This window comes from Nipponia nippon, unplaced genomic scaffold, assembly GCF_047370975.1.
Source record: "Nipponia nippon isolate SJK-2023a ecotype South Korea unplaced genomic scaffold, ASM4737097v1 scaffold_7, whole genome shotgun sequence".
In the NCBI taxonomy this organism is placed as follows: Eukaryota; Metazoa; Chordata; class Aves; order Pelecaniformes; family Threskiornithidae; genus Nipponia; species Nipponia nippon.
Window position 1 is genome coordinate 51,555,146 of NW_028262391.1, and position 21,721 is coordinate 51,576,866.

General features: G+C 50.3%; 2 protein-coding genes across 4 annotated transcripts in view; one reads left to right on the forward strand and one right to left on the reverse strand.

The window, feature by feature from the left end:
* The first annotated feature begins 3,854 nt into the window (after window positions 1–3,854).
* On the forward strand, window positions 3,855–14,080 carry MAP1LC3B (microtubule associated protein 1 light chain 3 beta). The gene is made up of 4 exons (XM_087739188.1): window positions 3,855–4,012; window positions 6,879–6,934; window positions 9,369–9,475; window positions 12,208–14,080. The coding sequence occupies exons 1-4, from the start codon at window positions 3,973–3,975 to the stop codon at window positions 12,380–12,382; spliced, it is 378 nt and encodes a 125-aa protein (XP_087595314.1). The 5' UTR covers window positions 3,855–3,972; the 3' UTR covers window positions 12,383–14,080.
* Window positions 12,818–21,721, reverse strand: part of ZCCHC14 (zinc finger CCHC-type containing 14) — a 56,874-nt gene continuing 47,970 nt past the window's right edge. Inside the window, exons 12-14 of one of the 3 annotated variants that reach the window (XR_015700424.1) lie at window positions 20,211–21,683; window positions 18,472–18,972; window positions 12,818–16,974 (exon numbers count right to left, since the gene is read on the reverse strand). Coding sequence is in view for 1 of the 3 variants with exons in the window: in XM_009477418.2 (XP_009475693.1) it covers window positions 18,917–18,972; window positions 20,211–21,683 (1,529 nt within the window). In the remaining 2 variants the exon portion in view is untranslated. Of the gene's footprint in view, window positions 16,975–17,016; window positions 18,973–20,210; window positions 21,684–21,721 lie in introns of those variants that run through there. The other 2 variants (XR_015700423.1, XM_009477418.2) reach the window with 2 other exon arrangements.

Genomic DNA, 21,721 nt, shown 5'->3' on the forward strand with positions numbered 1-21,721 from the left:
TGGCTCCCATTTAAAACTTGATCCTGAAGCCAAGAAATGTTTGCTGGAACAGCAGCAGCAGCAGTAACTGATGTCAGGGTTACGGTACACGGCAATGATGTCTTGGGCAATACTTCTTGCAGGGGAAGTGCAATGAATTTTTAGCCAAACATTCTAAGAAAATGACGGTTTTGTGACGACATTGCATACCTCTGTGTGTTAGTTTGGATTTACCATCCAGAAAAGCACCTAATAATCTCAATTATGTTCCAGAAGTCTTGTGAAATAGGTGGCCAGATAGAGGAGAGGGACAGTGTCAGTGTTCCCGCAGAGGGACGGGCTCATCCGTTGTTGCCCTAGGAGAAAACCCACCCAGGGAAAATGTTCCGCGAGTGGTTCCTTTAGTTTCACTTTTCTCAAATTACACTTTTATATCCCCACAAAAGAGAGACCCTTCGTCATTCTCATCAGTTCTTGCTAGAGCCCTCCTAACTCAGAAGGTGACTTCCGCAGAGAAATTTGAAGTTTGGGAATTTGTTCATAGGGTAGGCACCATCTTAAGACAAATTTAAGACTCAGACTTCTCAGAAGAGTTATTTTAAGTCATTGCAAACAGCTCACTACAATCTGATTCTATCTGAAAGTCTCCAATAGTAGCTGGGTAATGGCTGCACACCGTATTAAAAAAATCAAGGCCCACATTGATCTTTAGCTGAGCCAGATCAATAAGAACAATTCATGAGAAACTAACTGAAGGAAGGTATTTGATTCAGGTTTAAATGCAAGGTGCTCTCAGCACAGTGTCCTTCCTTTTATTTTATGGGGATTTTCTCTCCGTGTTCCTGGTGAATTTAATACTGCTGACAGCTGCTGAGCTAATAGCCCTAGACACTGAAGTGCTGTCTTCTAGCAAGGGTGTAGCACTGCAGAGCAATAGCTTCGTCTGTTCGCTGTTAGAAGCCTTTTCAGTACTGGTGTACCAGGGAAATGAGAGGATGGTTTATAATTCTGATATGGTGAAATGCGCTCACTTTGTTGTGAGGCAGCTTACGTGGAAAAAATAGGCAAAGTGGGAGTTTTTCCCCAGGGAAATGCTGTAAGTATCAGCTGGGGTTCAGAGTCACCACTCATACTGGCTTTTTTAACAAAAAAACCCCAAACCCCAGCCTTCTGGAAGATGTAACAGTTGGGAAAGCCTGGCTTTTCTTTACTTCGGCCTTAAGATTTAGTATATCCTGCTGTATAGGGTGCAGACACGAGGATCTGAGCTGGAATCCAAACCCAGCTTGGGCTCTAACCGGCTTTGTAAGCTTGGGCAAATCACGGCTCTTCTGCCTCCTGAAAAACGACGGCTGACAGGTATTGTAAGAGATTATTTACCCCATCCTTCTCCCGGAGATAAGAACAATTCTCCCTAAACTGTTCAGAACAGATGTTTTACTGATTTCTTGTTCAATAAAAATATGCGATGGTGACTATTCCACTGCTTTCCTAGGCAATTTGTTGCGGTGCTCAACCCTTAACCCAACGTCTGATTTCTATCGCCTTTTCCAAGATGTAAGCTCATTATTTCTTGTCCTAGACTCGCTGCATGCAGAGAGGAGCTAATTCCCTCCTGCTCTGCCGCAACCTTTTGCATATTTGAAGACGATATAATAGCTCCTTTCAGTTACATCTCCTCTTCTTCAGACTAAATGCTTTGTCAAGTGTTCTAAGACTAGCATGAAAATGCTCTGCAGGCTGGATTTTTAAAGGGCTCTGTTCCAGCGGAGTCACTAAGTTTGAGGCAAAAGTATTTTCAAAAGCAGCATTTTCTCACTAGGGATGGAGAATCGTGCTTAGGCAGAGCTGGTCCCAAAGGCGATGTCCATGCTGTCATCCCAACTGCGCCTAACACCTTCCTCAAAACCAGACTCGCCAACTGTCTGTGCTGTCGACACGCAGACATAGGCGAAGGCTGAGATGAGGAGGGAAGGGTCAAGCGAGTCTCGGTGTGGATCTAAGTTTTCCTTCTCACAGCCTCTGCAGATTATTCATGAGCGGAACGTGATAGCCCAGCCTGTCAGCAGATACTCTGATTGTGGCTCTTCCTAAGCACCATATGGATGCTTTCAGCCTGAGCTGCAGCCCCGCTAACAGTTGGTAGCGTGGATGAAAACCACCCGACACGCGGCGCTCGGTATTGTCGGCCCTGCCGCCGGGACTCTCCCGCACACCCCAAAACCACGGCTGCGCCGTTTCACCGGGGCTTCTCCTCCGGCCCGCAGCCACACAGCCCGCGATACTATTCTGAGAGCGTGGCGGGATTTCCTCAGCCCAGAAAATGTTTTCTAAAAGGTATTCGTTTAAATAAGAAAGAATTCTGTTGAAACAGAAATTTGGGGTGGCTAGTTTAAATTTCGGATGTATCAGCCCTCTGATGATCATCCACCATGTCTCACCTGCTGTCCCTGGACAGTGATGTGATGGATACAGCATTCATAGACCTTAGGGCCGTTTTTCTTTCCTTGATTAGTCACACCTTTAATGGGCTCATCTTATAATTATACAGCCACCGGAACTGTATGACCCTGAATCACAAAATTAGGCAACGAACCCTCATTCCAGCCTGTGAGCGCAGCATCACTCTGACTTCAATGCATCGTTCCACCCCCAAAAATGCAAAAATCCTGATAATCTGGTTAGAAAACGGCCCTTCTCCCTAGACTCATAAGGACACTGCTGGCTGCAACTCCCTGTCCCTTCAGCCGCAGAAGTTGGATTGTACAGCGAGATTGTGTAGCCCTATTGCTGCAAAACGGTTCTTATATTTCAAAACACGGTGCCGGGAACATATGTGAGAGAAAGAGAAAGAAAGGCAGCTGAAAGTCTACAGCCAACAGCTTGTGTCAGAAAGCTGCTAAAGGAGGAAACAGTTGGGCATTTTTAATGGCGACGTGGTATCTGAAGGATGAACGCGAACAAACTTGGCTTGCGACTGAAATTGTTTGCGATCTAATCAATTTCTGACAAAGCGCACGACGCCGGGTGGCGAGCTTCGAAGTGAATTGGAACACCTGCCCCTCAAATTTTGTTCCCCGCACGTAAACTTTGCCTCCTCATGCTCATGTCTATGTGTGCTGCAGGCAAATCACTAAACTTGCACCTCTGCGTGGAGGCGAAGTCGCTTGAGAGCCCATGTTGTTGAGAGGGGACATGGTGGGACACCCCGAGGTGGCCGTGGCTGGGTGTTGCTGAGGGGGAACATGGCAGGGTGCTCTGAGGCGGCCATGGCAGCGTGCTGCTAAGAGGGGGACATGTCAGGGCACTCTTGAGGCGGCCATGGCTGTGTGCTGCTGAGGGTGGACGCTGCAGGGTGCTGTGAGGCGGCCATGGCTGTGTGTTGCCAAGGTTGGACACTGGCAGGGCTCTCTGAGGTGGCCATGTCTGTCTTTCGCTGAGGGTGGACACTGGCAGGGCGCTCTGAGGCAGCCATCACCATGTATCGCCCAGGGTGGACACTGGCAGGGCCCTCTGAGGCAGCCATGGCTGTGTGTCACCAGGGGTGGACACTGGCAGGGTGCTCTGATGTGGCCATGTCTGTCTTTCGCTGAGGGTGGACACTGGCAGGGCCCTCTGAGGCAGCCATGGCTGTGTGTTGCCAAGGGTGGACACTGGCAGGGCGCTCTGAGGCGCCCATGGCCGTGCGTCGCCGAGGAGGAACATGGCAGGGCACTGAGGCGGCCACGGCCGCGTACCCCCAAGCGCCGGGGGCGGCGGCGGGCAGCCGGGGGAGGGAGACCCCGCCGGGGGAGGCGGCGGCCGTTCCGCCCCGCCACACTCAAGATGTCGGCGTCGCCGCGGCGGTGCCCGCCCCGCCGTGACGCGCGGTGTCAGCTGACGGCGGAATCGCCGGTGGTGGCGGCGGGGGGCGGGCGCCGGCACTCGGGGTTGTCCGCCGCCGCCGCCGCGCAGAGCCGCCGCCGGGCCTGAGGCCGAGCCGCCGCCGCCATCATGCCCTCGGAGAAGAGCTTCAAGCAGCGCCGCACCTTCGGTGAGCTCCCCGGGAAGGGACGCGGCGGGGCAGGGTCGCTGACAGGACCCGTCCGCTACCCCCGGTCCCCTCCGGGCCTCGTCGCTCGGCGGGCGGGCGGGCGGGCGGGCGGCGGGGCAGGGCGGCGGCGGCGGCTGCCCTCGCTGCGGGGCGGGGGGGGGGGGAGGAGCGGCGGGGGAATCGGCGAAGCGGGGCGGGGACAGATCCCGTTGGGAGCCGCGGAGATCGCCAGGCCGGGGCCGGCTCCCCCTGACAGCGGGGGGTCCGCGGCCGGAGCGGGCCGGGCCGCCCTGCCCCGCTCACCGGCGTCGCCGTGCCGGGCTGCGCCGGTCTCCGCGGCTGCCGGGGCCGGAGGGGAGCCGCCGCCTGCTCGGGGCTGAAATGGAAACAAACCCCGGCTCGGCCTCCGCTCCCTGCGGGGCCACGGGGCTTGTTCGGCCCGGCAAGGCGAGCCGCTCCGCTGTGGGGCCAGAGCCTGGGGGTTTGGGCCGGGGGTCTTTTTCTTGGGGTGTCCGGGGGGGGGTGAGCGAGGTGTGGAGGTGGGCGGCAGGGCGGCGGCGAGGGGAGCTGGGGTGGGGAGATCGCCTCTCCACATCGTCCATTATCCACTGCAAAATTCCCAGGAGCCTGGAAACATCACTTTGCGTTGCGTGCCAGGAGCTGGGCCTGCCTTTCCCTCCCGACGTGTCTGCTCAGTGTCCGGCTTCGTCTGCGCTATTGACAGGAGAATAAAGCTCCGCTTGCAGTTTGGTCCTTGGCACGGTGCGAGGAATTCTCCACTCGGGGAGTTGCGAGTGGACGGGGATGCGTGCCTCCTGTCTCCGTGTCGTTACTGAAAACTAGCAAGGCATCGAAAAGAGCTGTGTAATGATGGCTGGGGAAATGAGATTAGTCCCTTTCTAGAAGGAGCAGCCTTGATAGAGCGGTGCCAACACTTCTTTCTGTGCTTAGGTTGGGACCAAAGCAATCAAAGAGCTCAATATCTGTTTGTGTGTGTTGGTGAGGTAGGCTGAAATGCTCCAAGGGTAACAAGAACTGGCAGCGTAACCTGTTTCTGCGCGAACTATAAAATCTCGTACGTAAAATGGAACTGGTGGAAGTAATTGATCCAGATTTTCTTTTCCTTCTGCCTTTGGGTTAAAGTCAAGCTGCTTAAGAGAGCTTTCTGGTGTGCCCACCCTCGCCTTCGCTCCTCTGTTAAACGTGAGCTGTTCTCCGCATTGAAGCGGACATAATTTTGATCTATCAGAGTCCGTGTTTAAGCCGCCCCTTTTCTTCGAGTCTTCCAAAAATGTTGTTGACCCCATCGCCTGTCAGCAGCCTCTGTTGCAGGTATTAAGTTCAGCTAGGATGGCAGCCAAGCAGTTGCCGCTGCAGCTAATGTCGTCAGAGAACAGTGTTTATCTGTGGCTGACTGAAGCCTGATTTTGAACACGCCATATACAATAATCTCAATGATTTGTCCCGTTTATGTTCCTTCTACTCCAAGGAGTTCTGCTGAATAACGCTGCCGTGAACAAGCCTGTCTCAGCTGAAAAGTTAGTCAAACTTCTCTGTGCTTGCTAGGTTGACGGTTGGTCTCATTCACTCCCCGTGTCTCTTTTGTTTCTGGTTAATCTTAAAAAGTATTTTAATTAGCTAGCAATCTCTGCCCTTGAAGCATTAGTGCTGGTCTGTAAGAGCGTGGCTTGGGGTGTGGGCTGTGAAGCAGGATGGCTTTCGGGTTCTCGGTCTCGCAGTCAGGTGAAGGCTTTGCATACTCCTTGCCTTAGTTCTGCTTGATTCACCTCCAGCTTAAAACCGTGATTCACGTGAGTTGCGTTTCCTTACTGGGCTCATGAAAAGGCGCACGGATGTGTTTCATGCACACAAACTTAATATGGACTAATGGAGAGCTGAGTGATGTTATTGCTGGGTGACGGGACAGGTAGTGTGTCCCGGGCATTAGCATACCAGCAATGAGTTGGGCTGATGGCTGCTGATCTAAGCTCTTCCTCTCCCATGAGCAGCACCTAGGGAGCTAGGTAGATGTCTGTTAAAGCTGTGATGCAACACTAAATCTTCTCTCCGAGAGGTGTTTATAAGATGGAAACGGCCTGGAAAGCCCCGGCCCGCTGAAAAGAACTGGAGGTTAAAATTGAGTTCGCTGAATCTGAAAGTAGGCAGGGTATAAGCAGATGCAACTGCCTCTAAAAGCAACTGCGTCTGTTTACTTTGGCTCGGACGTGTACTTTAGCCTGGTTTATAATATCTGTGCTATTAATATTTATGTCTGAGGAGAGGTGAACTTTATCTGAAAACTGGCGCAGAGCGCGGTGAAATGTCTAGGTACGCAAGAACCTACCGACAGCTCCTGCAACAATGGGTGCGGCATAATCAAAACAGAAGGCTGTAATTTGGTAATATTAGAACGCACGGCGTAAGCTGATGCTGCCAGGCTTCGGCTAGTCTTAGGTCTCAAGTAATTGTTGACAGCTTCCTCTTCTGGGATCTCGCAGAAATAGTACAGGATATTTAGTCATTAACTTGGGTGGTGTAACTTGATGCTATAAATTTATGAGATTAAATGTCTGCTTTAGTGGGCAGAAAATGAGGTGGGAGGGTGGGCCCATCTCCTTTGACACTTTCTAGGAGTCCCCGGCAGCGTGCAGGCAGTACTTGTCACCTTGGGTAAAAGAGCAAAGTATCATCTGTCAAAGGAGATGTTTTACTTGTGACAGTGCTGTCCCATTTGAAACCTGCTTTGCCTGAATTTGCTTTTGTGGCTTTTACTAACATGCAGTTCCTCTCTTCAGTGGTGGAGAAATAAAGTAATAATAGCATTCAGTGTGGATGTTTGAACAGACTTTTTTTTAATCTCTTGCAGAGCAAAGAGTGGAAGATGTACGACTGATTCGAGATCAGCATCCAACTAAAATACCAGTAAGTCTGGTTCTTTTCATTCAATTTCCAGTCTCGTCTTCTTTTTAGTAGCTAGAAACCTGTAAAAGAGCTGTCCTGATGAGACCAAGTTAAAATTTGGCCATTCAGGGCCGTTAAGCCTGGATTTCAGAAACATCCTCAAACTAGTAACCAGCAGTCAGTGTGGTAGAGCAAGGTGCTAGCTGGGGACTGGAGGAAACGGAGTTTCCTGCGTATTGAAGTTGTGTGTTGTAACTTGAAAGAAAACCACACCCCGGCCGAGCTCTGAGATTCTCCTGAGCGTTCAGCTCTTCTCATCGCAGTGTTTTTCTTCTCCAAAAGGAGTCTGCAAAGGCTAATCAAGAAGAATACACAGTCATGTAGAGGCAGATACAGCTTTTATCACCAGTCTGTGCTGAGAAAGACAGAAATGCTTGCCGCTTGCCTTCTGGGAAATGGGCCTTTGCTTGAGGTTTCCAGGAATGCTACTTGGCTGTCAAACCCCTCCACCTAGTGTTGGGCCACCTCAAAGAGGAATTTTGATTTTCTTTTATTTATGGTATCCTCAAGGTTACAAATGCAAAGGATCTTGGGAAGCAAAAGGCATGGTTTGCGATCTGTTGTTGATGAGTTCTTCGCAACTGGTGGGCTTTTGTGTGACGGCTGCCACCGCAGTAAGCAATGAATGCAGCCGTCCTTACGGCCGTTTGGTGGAACAGGGAAAGTCTCAGGAGATCTTGGGGGACAGAAGAGAGAACCTAATTGGACACCTCAGCCTTTGGTTGTCAGTGGTGAGAGCTGGGGATCCCTGCGAGTGGAAATTCTTCCGCGAACAAACTGCAAACTGTCTGCAGTTCCAGCGCAAGTTCATTAACAGAAGCAGTTGTTGCCTCCATGTCAAATAGAAACCAAAAGGTTTTCAGTTTCCCTTTAGCTTTAAAGCACTTCACCTCGAAGCTGCTGCTGCTGTTTCACTATGCTGTTAGGCATGGGAACAAGTAATATTTTATAGCAGAGATTTTCTGACTTTTCTGGACTGCGCAGTTTTCCCAAAAGGCCCTTTCCTAACAAATCTGTTTCCTGACAGAAGATTGCTTTTTCACCCACCTCTCACAGATCACGTAGCTGTAGTCCCCAAGCTCTGTGACCACAGATTGAAAGCCATTGATTTATAGCAAAGCTCTCCTTTTAAGTCAGCCATGGGCATATTACTAGCAAAAATTCGGAGGTACCTTCCTGAAGGTGCAGTGATGCAAACTCACAACTATGGCAGAGGCCTGCTGGGATCCCTGGAGGCTTCCTGTGGTCGCCTGTCCACGTCCTAGCTTGAGTCACTGCCTCGTTATTATCATTAGCAGTTCTGGATGAGATAAGATGGCAATGTCACGCTAGATGGTAAATCCCTCCTGCGCTGTCAACATCCTTCATCTTGCTGTTGGAAATATTATCTATTGGTTATGGTCTAGCTTTTTAAAAATAAGGTTGGTTTTCTTTCCAGAATGAGCCAGCATTTATTTAAACTGGTGTAAGGAAGTCTTTCTCTGATAAAATTAAATTGGCTCAATATCTCTTCACCTGTGCAACTTTTGAATATCAACACAGCCAGACCCCGTGAGCATGGAAATGATCCAAGTGAATGGTGTCACGTAGCTACCGTTGATGTAAAAACAACAAAACCCACACAGCTGTGGCAACGGGAGCGCACGAATTCTGAGATCATTTCTTAAAAGCAGGAACTATATACAGTTGCTGGGCAAGGTGCTACTTAAATTGGCAAATCTGCAATTTCCTTGTGAATTAAGTAGTTACTACATAACAATCTTGACGGAATTACTGGTTCCTAAGCATGCTGTCTTGAGATTAAGGAGGAGGAAATTCTCTCCTTTGAGGCTTTATACCCTTCCAAAGTAGCTTTCTTTCATGCGTTAGAGTAACCATGGAAGGTGAATGGAATAGTTTACTAATCTGGAGGTGTAGTTCTTAGAAAGAGATGGCCTGAAACGGGAGAAATTCTAGTGAAAACTGGTTCAGTTTGCAGACTTCCATAGCAGCCCAAGCCCCTCGTCAGCCACTGTAATGCGTTAGAGGGAAGTGTGCTTCGTCTTTTCTTGGGTTTCCTTGTTGCTGGGTGGTTCAGTGCTGGATTAAATGATTCCAGCAAATGAACTGTTGTAAAACTGCACCGAAGCTGTGGGTGTTTGCTGTTAAATCCCTGTTTGTTACCCCTTTGTGCAGTGACTCTTGCAAACAGAACAAGAGGGGCAGGTGAAGATAAATATAAATGTGCCTTTTGAGTTTCGAGATGCTGCATTCACACGTGAAGGGAAATGGAGTTTAGCGTAAATGCTTGTACTTTGCTGTGTGTAAAATGGAAGGGGGAGATGAGGGCACCAGAGCACAGCAAAGTTCCTGCTTTTCACATCTTCGGCTCTTTTCTTTTTGTGTTTCTTTTTAGGTGATCATTGAAAGGTACAAGGGAGAGAAGCAGCTTCCAGTTTTGGATAAGACCAAGTTCCTGGTGCCAGATCACGTCAACATGAGCGAGCTAATCAAAATCATCAGGTAGTATGCTGGGATTTCAGCGTAAGCTGCATCAACCTCAGTCTATGATTCTTTGTTAACTCCCCACCTGGTGTATGCATTTGGGAACTCTTTAAATGGGAGGTTCACCTAACGAGCGCTTGATGTCGTCACTAGGACAGATTCATGAGAAGGTGCTCTTCATTTGGCTTTGCTGGGAAAAAACCTCTGAAAAGAGCTGAGCTGGTAGTCTGCTTTCAAGAGAAATAATGGGTTCCCAGAGATGTAGGAGGGAGTCTGGGGCTGTGAATCCCTCTCTTAACACGGGTGCCTCTGGCCCAGGGCCCCAGCGCTTTCTGCGTGGCTATTTTAGGACGCCTTTTTGGTGTTCTGCCTGGGAGTCCCTCTCCGGAGCGCCTGCCTCTTCCCACCCACTGGAGGGGGAGTTTGGGCTCATAGCCAGAGCTCCGAGCTGTTGCTTAGGGTTGATGTTGGCATCCTTTGATCGTGAGATGAGGTTTCCCTCAATGGCAGCGTTGAGGCCTGAAAAACACACGTTCAGACCAGTGTCTTCTTGTCCCAGCTGTTTGCACAGACCGTGGCTTGAGTACTGCTCCACTCTGGTGCTTGAGTTTCGCGTACAAGAAAAGGCAAAGGGGAAGTAGCCATGGAGTGGAAGTTGTGTGGTCTAAAATTGCGGTCAGAAATTCTGCTAGAAGGGCGTTTCTCCTGGCTTAACGCCAAGAAGGAATATTCGATCAGTAAGAGTTCTCAAGCGGTAAACTTGGAAGTTAACGGCAAACCAGAGTTTGCTTTTTGTTGGTCACGGTGTAGCAGGGAGCTAGCTCTTGGAGGCCACAAGCTGTTAAAACCGAGAGTTGTCCCACATATCCAAACAGCTCCCCGCCTCCGAGGCTTGGACGAAAATTGTCTGTCGCAAGCAAATCCCAGCTCTTCCATGAGTAAGAAAGTGAGAGAGGGTTTTGGAAGCGGGAAGCAGGTTGCTCGAGTCTTCCAGAATTTCTCATGAACATTGAAGGCCCTGGGCGAAAAGGTTAACAGCAAGCTGAGGGATTTTCCCCACCTTTTTTCTTTGGCTTCGCTGTTAATAGGTGACTTGGTACCAGCGGGAGTTGGTCCTCAGCCAGCTCCTCTCGTGCATAGCAAAGCCTGTCCTTCCCAGCCCTCGGATCGCTGCTGCCTGCTCTCGGCCTGCTGGCTCTGGAGTGATGGAGCTTGGTTTTGGAAGGGTCCCTTTCCAGGGCTGTGGCTGGGAGGGTAAATAAATCCTTGTTTCCAGCTGCTGCCGCCCCTCAGCAGTGAGGGAGAGCGGCGGGAAGCTCTTCTGACCTGTTGTTCTTTCCTTCTCCCTTTGGTTGCTCTCCACATCTCGGAGTGCCTCCTGCTCACTTGGTTTATGAAGCAGTAAGAGCGCTCCTCTCTGCAAACCTGCTTTCCAGGAGCAGTTTAGCAGAAATACCTCTTTCCTCCCAACCGGAGCGAACGATCCAAGGGAAGCCCCAAAGTTAGATGTTCACTGTGCCACGCAGTCTGTGAAGTCTGTCGCTCTCTGCCCTTCCCACGACGCTTCTCCTGGGAGGGAGGAGAAGAGGGGGCAAGATGCTCCAAAGGTCAAACGCAGGCCGTTACAGAGCTGGTGACAAAGTGAGTGTAGAAGGTCCAGGGCCTTCCCGTGGAAGCTCTCCCCGTCTTCACGCAGATCTCTCAAGGTCAGCCTGGGTTTGCATCTCCAGTGAGACGCTGTTGAGCTGAGCTGCAAGCTGGCGGTCCCGCGGGCCTTGCGTGTTTGCTGGTTGTACAGCGATCATCCTGAACGTGAGCCAGCAGTGTGCCCAGGTGGCCAAGAAGGCCAACGGCATCCTGGCTTGTGTCAGGAACAGCGTGGCCAGCAGGAGCAGGGAGGTGATGATGCCCCTGCACTGGGCGCTGGTGAGGCCGCCCCTCGAGTGCTGTGCTCAGCGCTGGGCCCCTCACCCCAAGGCGGCCATGGAGGGGCTGGAGCGTGGCCAGAGCAGGGCAGCGAGGCTGGGGCAGGGGCTGGAGCCCAAGGCTGGGGAGGAGCGGCTGGGGGAGCTGGGGGGGCTCAGCCTGGAGAAGAGGAGGCTGAGGGGAGCCCTCATCGCTCTCTGCAACGGCCTGAAAGGAGGCTGGAGCCGGGGGGGTCGGTCTCTTTTCCCCAGGAACAAGCGATGGGACGAGAGGGAACGGCCTCAAGCTGCGCCAGGGCAGGTTTGGGTTGGATATGAGGAAACACTTCTTCCCCCAAAGGGCTGTCAGGCCCTGGCCCAGGCTGCCCAGGGCAGGGGCTGAGTCCCCATCCCTGGGGGGATTTAAAAGGCGGGGAGATGTGGTGTTAGGGACATGGTTTAGTGGTGGGCTTGGCAGTGCTGGGTTAACGGTTGGACTCGATGATCTTAAGGGTCTTTTCCAACCTAAACGATTCTATGATTCTATGAGTACCTCTTCCTTCTCGCTTCAGGTTAATGCCCTTCTAGAGCGTAGTTTTTCCAGTGAAATAAGGGCTTCTCTCAGCATGTGACTGGACTTAGCAGATGAACTTAATACCAGCTTGAGGTGGGAAGCAAATGCCTTCTCCAGTGGCAGGGCTGCTTTGGGTGGGGACATCTTAGTGCTGTCGGTGGTGGAGGACTTTGTTTTGCCAGCTGCCCTAAAGCCTTTGCTCATGTGGGTGGAAATGCATGGTCATCCCTGTGAACCTCCTTCCCCTCCGCTCCCCAACCTCCCCCCAACAGGCGACGCCTGCAGCTGAACTCCAACCAGGCGTTCTTCCTCCTGGTGAACGGCCACAGCATGGTCAGCGTTTCCACGCCCATATCCGAGGTGTACGAGAGCGAGAAGGACGAGGATGGGTTCCTCTACATGGTGTACGCCTCTCAGGAGACTTTCGGAGTGCAATCTTCTGTCTAAGACACGCGAGCGGCTTCTAGCCTAGGATTTTGGTTTACCCTTGGCCATCACCCCCACTCTTCCCACACACACCCCAGGGAAAGAAACGGATGTCACCTACGCTCTCAGTACCTTAGCATAGTCTTGCTTTAGCAGGTGTCTCATCTTACCTTGCCGCCTTCGTGACTATTAAACAGTGCAGACGAGCACCTCCGGCTTTGAAACCTGCTGTAATATTCCACACAGGCACATTTACATTTCTGGACTTTATGAACGGAACCCAATTGTGCGTGTGACAACAAAGGGACACTCGATTGACTTTTAACAAGCAAACGGGCACCAGGGAGGAGCTAAAGTGTTTCGTGTGACAGTTTTCCGGAAAATCTCCCTCTTGATTCCTTAAAGCTTTTTTTTTTTTTTTTTTAAATGGGAAGGCTTCTCACGAGAGCAAAAATGTTTTAATGCTCCAAAGCGGAGCTTTGTCTCCTGCAGCTCGATGAGCCTCGTGTCAGTGCTGCAGTGAGCTGAGGCGAGTGCTTGGGGTGAGCTGGGGGAGCGCAGCTCTTCTTGTGTCCGTTTTTTGTGGCACCGCAACCTTAGGAACGGTGCCGGTTTCTGAAATACTCGTACCAAACACCACAGCTTTATTGTAGTTTTAGGAAGTGTGTAACTGTAAAATACACACCTGGACAGGTAACACTGCAATAAACTCCGCTCTGTTACGAATTTCCAATGCCTGTGTGTTCGGTGAAACACTGTTGTTCAGATGAGCTGGCTTCCAAAAGATCGTCCCCTCCCCTAGCCCGGGGCTTTGCCCTTCCCTCGCCCGGCAGAGCCTGCTGGGAGAAGGTAGCGGAGGGCCGCGCTGCCAGCGCCGGCGGCTGTCGGGATGCGTGCCACCGGCACGGCTAGCGCGATCCGAGACGGGAGCCCTGCCCGCATCCCGGCCTCGCCGTCTCCATCTGCTCGGCGGGACGGGTGCATCGAAGCCCTCCGACGCGAGCGGGCCTCCGTACCCAACGCCGGACTCGGCCATGCCGCTGGAATGACCGACCCACGCCGCCCGACCGGCCCGTCGCTTCTTTTGCTTGTCACCACCGAGGGGCGGTGAGGGAGAACCGCTTTTGGAAGCAGCTCACCTCCAGGAGATGCTGTCGAGAGCTGACGAACAAATGATTTCTTTTATTTTTCTTCTCCATCACCGAACTCTCCTGCCACTTGCATGGGGTTTGGAAGATCTTGGTGTTACTGCTGTCCCAAGGAAAGGTATCTCGTAGGACCTGTTTTTTTTCCTCTCGAGTCGTTGTCAAGTGAAGCGTAGCGGGATGAGATTACTCGTGTATATTCTGTGTCTGTGAACTAACTACATCTGTTACTGGAAGCTAACTTACTCTAACGGGGGGAAAAAGAAGCAATACCACTGCGTCTTGGCACTCTAGCTCAGCGAGGTGTACAGTTTGTACCTACTTACGCCTCTTTGCATGCATCTCGGTCACAACGCTTTCTTCCGATTTTTTATTGTTCTTTGTGTTTTTACTCCAACGTAAACTTTTAAATGCAGCTTGTTCTATGTTTAGTTCCGTTCGTGTAAGAAACTGTTTAACTCATAACTGACAACCATACTTGTAATTACGACGTGATTGACTGGTATTCCTGTACAAATGTTGCTTTTTTAAAATTAATACAGTGCTGGTATGGATGGATTACATCCCAACTTCACTACGGCTTGCGTGGTTATTTCTAGGCGGCTTGCTTAAGTCGAACCTCCGTGGGGAAGGGCACGGAGGGGTCTGTTCCGCCTGCTGCGGACGCGCGAGGGGCTGAACGAGGTCCTGCCGCCGCCTGGACGCCTGTACCGCAGCCTCCGATACCGGTCGCCGTTAACAACGCGGTGAGGGAGCAGCCGCCCTCCGGAAGGAGGAATTTCGGGTGTAATCGCCCTGTACGACAGCTCCGCTCTGCAGACGGGCACGGACCGGGGCGAGCCCGCGCGGGGGTGGGTTTCCATATCCCCCTTTCGTTGCTGCTCCCGCTCGACCGAGCGCTCCCTCGCGGCTTCGGGATCCCGACGCTCTCGCGAGCAGGATCCTCGGGAACCACCCCAAAACCACAAAAGGTTTAAGGACGGGAGCCGCCTCAAGGAGAGGAGAGCGCTGTACCAGATCTGTGCTTCGGGAGCAGATGTCTGTGGGAGGGGAGACAGCGAAAGGAATAAAAGGGAATTAAAAAAAAAAAAAAAAATCCGCCAAGCTGGAGAAGCCAAGCCCCCACACGGATGAAGCCCCTTTAAATTAAAAAAAAAAATACAAAGGGATTCTGTTTAACTCTTTATTTTCCATACATTAAATTTACTCAGATAAAAACATTCTAAAAATGTACAATTTTACTTTTAACAAAGTATAATAAAACATAAAAATCCCAATACCAGAATACTTGACATTTACAATTCAAAATCAAATTAGCTGAATATTAAATATTTACAAAACTATTTAAAATATTTATAAAGTTACATGCACAATTTGTAATACTAGAATTGACCGAAGTAAAAGAAATGGCTCAAATGGGAGCAGGAGTTTCCTTCATTCCTAGTGGAAAGTGATGTCCAAGAGAAGCTGTTAATCTGCACTTGAAAACACACAGGATTCGCTTTCTGCTTCCGTACCAACACGTTGCTTGCTTGCGTAAGGAAAGTTTAAGAGAGCAAACGAGTGGTTCCAAGGGTTGATGCCAAGAGAGGGCGGCGGGCAGGGGCGGCGGGCAGGGTTACCGGCGCCTCGACCAGCAAAAGCCGCCTCCTCCAGCCTCTCGCCAGCGCTCAGCGACGTGGATTTCTGTCCGGCTCTGCCCATCGCGTTTATCGGCCGCCCCGAATCCGCAGCTCCGAGCGTCCGTGACCTCCAACAAACAGAGCGCTACCCCGTACGCGGGGGCTGCGGGCGATGGCGTTTTTATTCCGGGGAGGAGCGATGCTCTGCCGCCGAATGCCACGCGCAACCTTGAATTTTTGAGTACCTTCACCCTGAAGCTTGCCAGCGAGGCAGGACACAGACTTTTGGTAAAGGTCTAGCGGTAGACCGTTCTTTTCAGAAGTCTGGCGCTGAATTTGCCAAGATTTAATGACCATGGCGTGACAAAGTTTCACAAACAGTGGAGTGTGACCTGTTATTTTAAGAAGTATCGTGGAACTCTCTGATCAATACCTCGCTTGCTGAAATGCGGCTTCCCTCTTCCCTCTCCTGCCGTTCAGCACCGAGCCCGGCCTGTTTATTAATGCTAAAGCCGCAGACTGCCGGCGCGAGGAGGAGTTTGCTGGAAATTCCGTCCTATTTCGAGCGTTTCCATCACCAACGCTCCCGAATGCAAAACGCCGCGGCGCCCGCCCGTCGCTCGCTCCCCCGAGGGAAGGCCCATCGCCAACGTCGCCGTGCCCCTGCAGGGAGATGGCTTGGGATTCCCTTCTGTCTTACATCTCAAAATCATTCCCGTTCCACAGTGGAAACCATTTTGAGAACGAATTCTTTTTATACCTTTAGGACAAAGATAGGAATAAATAGCATTCTTTGAAATCTCCATCTTTCAGTGTATAAAAATAGGTTTTAAGAACTGGTTCTTTCAGCCGGTGAAGCTGGAACTACTATTTTAAAACAAGCTGCCTTACTTTTCGGGGGGGGGGTCGGGGAAAGATGGATTTGTGCCTTTTAAAAAACAGATTTAAGGGTTATTTTGTGGAACTAAAGTGCTTGTTCGGACTTAACCAACTTTGGTCGTTCTCGGTACAAAGGGGACAGCGTTCGCTAGCAGATGTGGAGCCGCGACTCGCTCTGGTTTCGGGAAGGCTCTGGAATTGCTGCTGGCTCATCCGACGTTTCTCCGTTACACTGGCGCTGCTTTACGGTACTCAAAACTTCCGAATTGGAACTGACTCTAAAACCAGACTTCACGTAAAAACCTTACCTAAAAGTACACATAGGCCGCTTTAAGAAACATCAGCCTTAACTTTACACAAAGGAAACAATCCCAAAGAAAGCTCTGAAGAAAGGAATGAAAGAGTTTGCTGGACAGAAGCTCCGTTTCCAGTCCTTTTCTTACGGTTTCGACTCTGTGATGAATATTAGACGAGACTACGTGCCCGGCCTTGGGCATGAAAACAAAACGCAACTGGTACAGAAATTATTTGTGTTTTTTTCCTGTTGATTTTTGCTATTTTGAGAGGGTTTTTAACACTTGGGTGTGTGTTGAAATACAGTTTACTTAAATACAATTCAGTTTTAAAATATCGTTTTAAAAAAGTGGAAAAAAAAAAAAAAAAAAGTTAAGGTTTGGCTTTCAGCACGTGTTCCAGGCCACTGGAGAGACCCTCAAAGCTGCAAATAGTGAACACCGTCACTGAAAACTGCCCGTTTCCTTCAGCGCGGTGCAGTGCGACGGGCTGTTCCTACCGTTGTCTCGAGCTCCTTAAGGCAAAGTAAATGGCATTGTCAGTTCTCCTCGCGTTCGTGGGGCAGGCCTGAAGGTCGGTCGGGAGAACGCGGGTAACCTCCTCCTCCAAGGCAGGCAGAGCGAACCGAAGCATCGCGACGGGGTGGGCAACGCTGCGGGCAGCGCCAGCTGGGCTGAGAATACACAAATCTGGTTTTTTTTCATTGCATAGGAAGAAAAATTACCTTTTTTTTTTTTTTTTTTTTTTTTTTAAACCCAAACGTTATGCAAATTTAGATTTTGGTTTCCACAAAGCCAAATCCGCTACGAGCTGCAGATCGCTACCTGGACCGAGTTTGGTTTCTGGCCATCTCACGTTACGGTGCCTCTCCGGTGATGCTCGTCTATCCCGCGTGCCTCCCCGGCGAGGCTGACGATCGCCCACGGCGAAAGCGGGGCTGAAGGATGGCCCAGAACGTTTCCTTCCTATAAACATGGTCCAGGAGGGTCTCGACCGTCAAGCTGCTGCGTGACCCCCTCACACTGACGTTTCCCTGCTAAGGCCCCATCTCCTCGGGGCAGCTCCGCTCCGCTTCAAAACCTCCTTCTCGGCTACGACCTCCCTCGCTTCCGAGCGAAAGTCGGCTGCGCCACCACAAACGCTATTCATCCTGGTGTGGTTTAAATTGGTGTAAGAAATACCTCCAAGTGTAAACAAGGCTTCAGACTTCAAAGGTGTCTTCCAAATTACGGTATGCAAATATCTCTGTGTCAGACATTTGAAAGAGAAGGCCTCACCCATTTAACGCTGTCAAATTCCGCGGGTGAGCCGTGAGGATTAGCATCTTCTTTCAACCAGACAGGACCAAACTGTTTCAAATTAACAGTTCAAGATTTGTTTGGCTTCCTCTCGAGTCCTAATTTAGGTTTGTCACCCACAAATTATGTACGCTAAGTAGTTAACACCAAAGCTAGTCATCTACAATCTATTGCAACGAAGGAGGCTGACAAGAAATCCTTCAAAGTCTTGATAATAATGAAGTTTACTACCTTTTACATGTTTGACTTCTACCACTTCTGAATCCTGTAGCAAAAGCCTTGGGGTAGGAGTCAAAGGGGTTTTTTTATATAAAGTAAAGCAAAAGCTTACAAACTCTGCTGCCAGAGTTGTGTTTTTGTTTTTTTTTTTTTTTTAGGATGGTTTAAAATTCATTTACAAAAGCAGAATAATAAGGTTTCTGTGAAAGAGACCTATATACAGTAACAGGACGTAAAGGTTGTTTTGTGTATTACAGGAAAATATCCTTGAAGCCTTTATGACTCTGGAGTCTCTGGGACTTGGACCCTTGGAAACTAAGTTTATTCACTGCTGGGAACCCAGCACTATCTAGTAATAATGAGACAACGAAGCACAAGGTTGTTTCCAGAAGGAACCGAAACTGCCGTGTGTGTTCTTTTGGAAGGGAAAGGAGAGACTGACTTAAGATTTTTATTGTGTAGTTAAGTCACATAGCCTGCTGGTGCCAATTTGTAAAAGTTGGAACTTCTTTGCCTCTTGCACTGGTCTCAGAGTGACACTGTCTGCTCAAAGTGCAGAAAGCTTGAAGAGTTTTACATTCTTCTGTAGTGCAATCCTTAAAAATCCCAGAGATTAGTGCCTGATCACTTTTGAAAAAAAGTAGACGTTTTACCTAGCCCAGGGGTGCCAAAGTCCTTCTGGCGAACGGCCACTCCTGCCTTCAGCCTCCAGCTTCCCCTTCAGAATGTAGCTGCCCCGGTGTCAGACGTTTCACCTTATAAAGTCCGCGTACGGCAACATTCTCCAGCAAAAAAAGTACATTGGGTGTCGTACTCGCAACGGAAAATGCCGCTGGCCAGCTCCACCACCCATCCAGTACGCATCGGTCCTACAACGCGCCGTCAGAAGTTCCAACGACAAGATCCAAGCTTGAATTTGGCAATCGAAAATGGGTTTGATGCACCCCTAAGCTAGATTTTCTACCTAGTCTAATAAAGTAAAGCACCTTTGGATTAAAAAATACATTAAGCTTAACAGCAACTGGACGTCTCAGTTTTGTATTTCAATCTCCTTTTATCTCCATGGCTTACAGTATTTTCTTGCCAGATGATAAAATATCAGTCTGTGGAGTCAAGACTTTCCGAGGGAGGAGCGTATTTCAGCCTAAACGTACCTGGGGGAGAGGAAACAGAAGAATTAAACAACATCGACCTTCTCACACGCGTTACATCTCAGAACTTTCTGAAACAACCTGCTTCTTATTAGGCGATCAAAAAAATCAAAGCGCGGTTTTACACAGGGAAAGTCACCAGCTTAGATGGAGTTTTAGGGCTGGCAAAAATTCGTTTGGGATAGTTTAAATGGGAATTTAATTAATGAAATGAAATTCAGCTTAAAAAGGCAGCAGATTACATTTCTGAAGTTCTCTGAATTAGGATTGACGAGGCAGTGTCACTTCTTCCCCATCAACCACTATCAAAATACTAGCCACAGAAACCCAATTAATTAGTTACATTTTAGCACTGCTGTAAATTGCTGCCTCAAAACCAGTCACTTGTTCATTTATAGTGGTCAAATACTCGAGACCTTGTCTGCACCGTATAAAAACCAATGCAGTCCTACACTACAGCCAAGACACAACGTAAAATGTAAGACCTCGCTGCTGTTCGCTCCAGTCGAAAGGTGGTATTTAATTTTTTAAGCCTACACCGCGTGCAAATTATCTCAACACAATATGTCAATCAAAATAGAAAAGAAAAATGGGACTAGAAAGTGCTCTGGGTAGAGTAACATTTCTCTGTTTCCTGCCCGGAATTAAGGATTTCAGGTCTCTCCTGGAGAAGCCCGTGCTGTAACCAGGCCAGCAACACGCCCCACAAAATAAGTATAGCAGCGAACACGGGACCTTCGAGAGCATTTCAACAGTAATCCTTCATTTATGTTACTACTTTGGGGAGGAAGGGAAAGGGGGAACGGAGATGTTCAGGCTGTGAACTTCCCGGGGAACGTGCAGTTACACCCACGGACGACCCGGGTGACAAGGGACGAGCCGCAGCAGCAATTCCTCGGCAGCCGGCGTGCAGAAGCTCCCTCCCTCCCTCCCGCGGCGCGCGCTTCTCCCCTTCCCAGAAACCAGCGCCCGGGTCCGGCCCAGGGCCTCGCTTGGGCCCTGTCCTCCTCTTGGGTCTGCACAAAAGTTTAAACTTTTGTAAATACCACTCAAACCCACCAGCTTTCAAGAACGGGGTTTTTTTTTAACGCGAGTCAGAAATGCAAAGGTACGGCACCGCCGTCAGCCTCCCTCCTGCCCTCGGGGTACGCAGCCATTCCCCTTGGCTAAACGCAACGCCCTGCGTGCCAGCCCCGCGTGCCAGCCCTGCGTCCCGCACCGGTCCCTCCGCCTGCTTTTACCTTGTCGATTGAAATCCATCGGAGGCTGTTTGCAGTCCTGAGCTCTGTGACCACTGGCCCCACAGTTGTAACAGGAGAGATTCCCATTTTTTTTGTGACTTGAACCATTGCTGTTTCCCATCATTCCCTGCGCCTGATACACCCCTGCCGTCCCTGCCATAAAGTTCTGCATTGGCGGTACCGCGAACGTCGACTGCCCAGTCATTACGGAGTCCGGTGCTATACCGCTGTTGTAGGCGGTGTGGACCACGGGGAAAGTCGTGCTGCTGTTGTACTGCTGCGTGTTGATGTAGCCGTTACTACACAAGGGGTTGAAGGGCAGAAATGGAAAAGTAAACATTGAAGGTCCTGAAAACGGGTGCTGAAAATAGTTAGCGTAGCTGACGGTCATACCGCTCGAACCGCAGTTCCCGCTACACCCGCAGGAGCTGCACACCATGCACCCGGGCGGCTGCGGCTGCTGCTGCTGGTGGTGATGGTGGTGATGGTTCTGGTTTGGTACCGGGATGCTCCCTGCGGATCCACTGCTGCTGCTGCTGCTGCTGCTACTGCTGCTGCTGCTGCTGCTGTAGAAGTTATTCTCAGCGACAGATGAGAGCGTGGGGCTGGAGCTGGGTGCGGGGCAGCTGGGCAAATTCGCCATGGTGGCAAATGACGTGGAGGGGTGGCTGCTGGAGGAGGCTGCGTTACTGTTTGCGCAGAAGCTGCCTTGCATTGGCGCCACTGGCACGCTGCTCATTGCGGAAAAGGCAACTTTGGTGTTGGCGGTGTACAGAGCAGTCCGGGGATTTATTATTGCAGGGGACACCGTTATTTGCATATTACTGGAGCAGGAAGTCTGTCCGGCAATGGCAGAGTCAGTAGGAAGAGACGAAGACACCAGGAGTTTGATGGGTGGACGAGCCAACTGGAAGACTGTGCTGGATGTTACAGTGGCAGCAGTGCTCGTTTCTACTATTAATCCTGGCTGCTGTGCTGTTTTGATCACTCTGTCCAGAGTCGAAGCGTGCACGACTTTGGTTCGAGGACCAAAGTTAATAGTAGATGTGGGTGAGCTGTTCTCAGCAGCCCCTGACAGCACTTGCAAGGGCTGGTGGGGAGAAGATGCAGACATTACGTCCACCACTGTATTGCCAAAGCTCTTTTCCATTTTTATGCTGCCCCTAGGTCCAGGAGAAACTTTATTTCGTTCTTCTAAAGATAAAAGTGAATGCATAGACGATGAAAGCAGCTTCATGTCTGCATTGCCACGGTCTGATTTATGCACTGAATTTAGCATCCGAATGGGGGTGATGTGAGTAGAGGCCGCCGACATCATTTGCATTGGCAGAGCGTGGTGGCCGGATGGATTGGAGCCTGCATCGTTTTGCACTGGTAAGACCTGAGCCGTGGGTCTGGCAGAGCTCGAAGTGAAATGATTCAGTAACATCACTGGCTTCTCCTTTTCCGAGCCGTCTAAGTGAATCTCTAAACCTAGGGACAGAAACATCTATAAATACAACCGCTTCGCT